This window comes from Cajanus cajan, chromosome 3 (assembly GCF_000230855.2).
Source record: "Cajanus cajan strain Asha chromosome 3, NIPB_CcT2T_4, whole genome shotgun sequence".
NCBI classification, from domain to species: domain Eukaryota; kingdom Viridiplantae; phylum Streptophyta; class Magnoliopsida; order Fabales; family Fabaceae; genus Cajanus; species Cajanus cajan.
This window is the reverse complement of record NC_138519.1, coordinates 28,397,563-28,401,004: the sequence shown is the minus strand read 5'-3', so window position 1 is coordinate 28,401,004 and position 3,442 is coordinate 28,397,563. Positions and strand designations below refer to the sequence as shown.

Below are 3,442 nucleotides of genomic sequence, written 5' to 3'. Positions count from 1 at the left end.
TTAGAGTAGATCGTAACTGATCCCGGAGAATCTTACCCCAGATAAGATATATTATCTGATCATATCCTACCTAATCTCAGGCCCAAGGCCCGAAACAACCCTAATTCACACTAAGGTATGTGCATTACTTATACGAGACTAATACTCATACAAACCCTAACTTTAGCATCAGAGTCTCTTTTGCAGGTACCAACCCCATCTCGGAGCACCCAGTGTACTAGCAAAGGAGGCTCACCGATCTTACTGGAAGGACCGTCCCTACGACCAAATTCTGGTAAGAACAAATTGTATATAAAGAATGGCAATTTTAAATGTTGTAATTTTTAAATAAAGATTTTTTTTATATTTATCATAATTATTTATAAAAAATAAATTCTTCAATTAACTATGTAGAATATTAAAAACACTTGTATATTGAAAGTGTCACAATTGTGTGAAATAGAAGCAATCCACAATTGTTTTAAAATATTTAACTAACCAAATTCATTCAATATTCTTCAACTTCTAACAAGAAAACAGAAAACATAAACCTAATTCATTCGATACTTGCACTAGGGAAAATATAAAGTAATACTTTCAAAGGGTAAACATAAATAGTTCTATCAAAGAGAACCAAAGTACTTCAAAAGCTTTAGATTAATTACATATAATGATCCTCTAATGTTAACTAGGGATGGAGCACCACTTCCAACATTTGATGCCTGAAATAAATAAAAATAATAATTTTTACATTAATCAATTTCAATCACCTAAGACAACGTATGTAAATTTCTTAACTCATGAATCATTATTTTCAATCATTTAACTATTTACCTGATTAACAAAAGTATGAACTAAGCTAGTAGCCATAGCAGCCAAATCTTCAGGTATGGTACGTCTTCTAGTAATATAAGAAAGAAGTGTTTGCATATGAGATCTAACAATTGCAAGTTCATTTCTCATATATGCAAACTTTTCTTCCATATTTTGTGTACTTGCACTAGTTGAACTAAAGTTGACACTATTTAGCCTCATGGTAGTATGCTTAAAAATAAGGGTAGGACAAGCTCTTAATGATAATCCTCCAACATGACCTGGATGTTCTTTACCAAATATGACACTAATTGGATCATTTAGAGAAATGTCAGATGTAATTTCTAGATTTCACAACAAAAGTTTATCAATTTTCTCTTGCATAAAATTTGAACATTTAAAATAGCCAATTATTCTTCTCACAACAAACAATAATTATACTCAGAACAACCAATAACTACTCAAATTCAATTAATAATTGTGCTTAGATTTAGCCAATAATAACATCCAATAACAACAATCAATCTTGCCTAACTAAAAACATTGTTGTAATATAATAAATAAATTATTAAAACAAGATTGTTTAGAAATATTAATTTCAAAATAACCCTAACAAGATAATAGGACCAAGACTACAATTTAATAAAATCTAATTAACAAGGAAATCCTAAATTTTTCACTTCCATACATGCAAATCCCAACAAGAATGCAAAACATAAGTGTAAGAAAAATGCAATAGCAGAAGAAAAAGATTGACAAATGAAAACACAATAGTTTACAGTTCAACCAATTTGGCCTACATAATTTCACTATCTGAAAACAATAATATCAAGTCTTTATAGCACTTTCCCTTCTTAGAAACTCCTTGATCTATCTAACTAATTCTTCATTTCTCTCTATTTATCTTTGTCTCAATTCTCTATGCTCATATTTAACACTTTGCTATTCACATTTGCTCTCTATGTGTTGCGCTATGTTGTCCTTATTTTTTTAGAAAGGATTCCCAAAACAATTATATATATATATATATATATAGGAATTCAAAACAGTGAGACTAGGTATTATAAAATAGGACAAATAGAACTCATTAGATTAATGAAGACAAATTAAACTCATTAGACTAATCGAGATAGACTAAACCCATCAAATTATAGAGACATACTGTATGTATAATTTGACCATTCAGATGAAAGAAATCAAACTAAACCTCTAAAACTATATAAATAAAAGACTCTACAAAATATATAGATGATACAAAAGATTGAGTCAAAATTAACAAAGTCTTTATTAAACTTTCATTCACTAAGAACTAACTCAATGAATGGAATAAACTTTCATGAGCAACTTTTATTTTTCATCTCTCAGAATCAATCAAATTATTCCGATAGGTTAATTTGATTGTTTACCGTTAATTTCTTATAGTGAGAATAGATAGATACAAATTTAATTGACACACGTATACTACCTGCACTTGATCCATATCTGTTGCGAACACCAAGTGACTACGAGCGTGATCCCATTCACTGATGAATTATGGCTCATGAATTGTTTTCGAAGATCGAAGCCCGGACAATGGAGTCACTGTCTTGCAACCGATTAGGGAACAAAGGGAAGTTGATGATTAATGGCCAGTTCATACTTGTCTATACGTTAATATGTGATTTAGAAAAATTAAATATTGGGAAATAATTTACGGGATCTTTCAGAAATTTCCTTTCAGATATATATAAAAGAAAATAATTATTTGGTATTTCCAATTCTTGAAACGATGAAATTATTGATTCAGATTTGGATCTCAGCATAGTTGCAGACGGACAACTAAGCAACAATTATCATCGTCGACGACGATCCCAGGATGGATTTAAATGATAAGAAAATAGAGAAAAGATGGGGAAAATTAAGAAGAAAAAAATGGTAAAAGATTTATGAGTGGTGATAAAAAAATAAATAAAAATATAAAATAAGTTAAAAAAAAATACGTTTACCTATATAAATTTTCTATTATTTGTAAATAAAATTTTGGGGGAAAAAGAGATATAGAGACCATCTGAATCTCTCTCTCTATAATTTCAAATAAAATAAAATAAGAGATAGTGCAGTAATACTTTAAAAATTAGTTAGTTAAGGAAACCGTGAAAAATTTAGAGTGACTAAATGATATAATAGCTTCTTTTTAATGTATATAATTAATATAGTGTCTCAAAATTAATAATCAAATACTAATTTATATTTATAGATATAAATTTTGCTGGCTAAATATTATTTTAATAAAAATAAAAATTGAAATTGAGAGAACCTAGTTAGTAAAAATGAAGATTAAAAGAGGATATCTATTTATTGTGTACAAAATTTAAAAAGTAATTAAAAGATAAAATAATTTAATAAAAAGTAAATATTAAAAGAGCTATTTTTTATTAAATCAAAGTATTCTTTAGTCGAAAGTTAATGATTAATCTTTTAGAAAAATTGAGTTCCATTAATTAAAAGGTTGCCCTATCTTAACAAATATATATTTCTGAAATTTTGAGATCTATTTAAAGAGTTAATCACTCCTAATAAATATTTTTCCATACACATTAACCAAAATTGAACTCTTAATCACATGCTTAAGAATAAAGTTATTTATCAATCATTATTAATTGTAAGAGGT

The 3,442-nt window shown here is 27.7% G+C and overlaps 1 protein-coding gene across 2 annotated transcripts; it reads right to left on the bottom strand.

Annotated features, from left to right (window-relative positions):
* Positions 1-518: 518 nt before the first annotated feature.
* On the bottom strand, positions 519-2,725 carry LOC114916529 (uncharacterized). 2 transcript variants are annotated; one of them, XM_083070773.1, is made up of 3 exons: positions 2,258-2,725; positions 814-880; positions 519-701 (listed from the first exon to the last, which is right to left on the bottom strand). In XM_083070773.1, exons 1-3 carry the CDS (start codon positions 2,332-2,334, stop codon positions 603-605), a joined length of 243 nt encoding a protein of 80 aa, XP_082926899.1. In that variant the 5' UTR covers positions 2,335-2,725; the 3' UTR covers positions 519-602. The 2 variants fall into 2 exon arrangements, with proteins under 2 accessions (XP_082926899.1, XP_029129351.1); XM_029273518.2 differs by having other exon boundaries at positions 814-1,099; positions 2,258-2,722.
* Between the last annotated feature and the right edge of the window lie 717 nt (positions 2,726-3,442).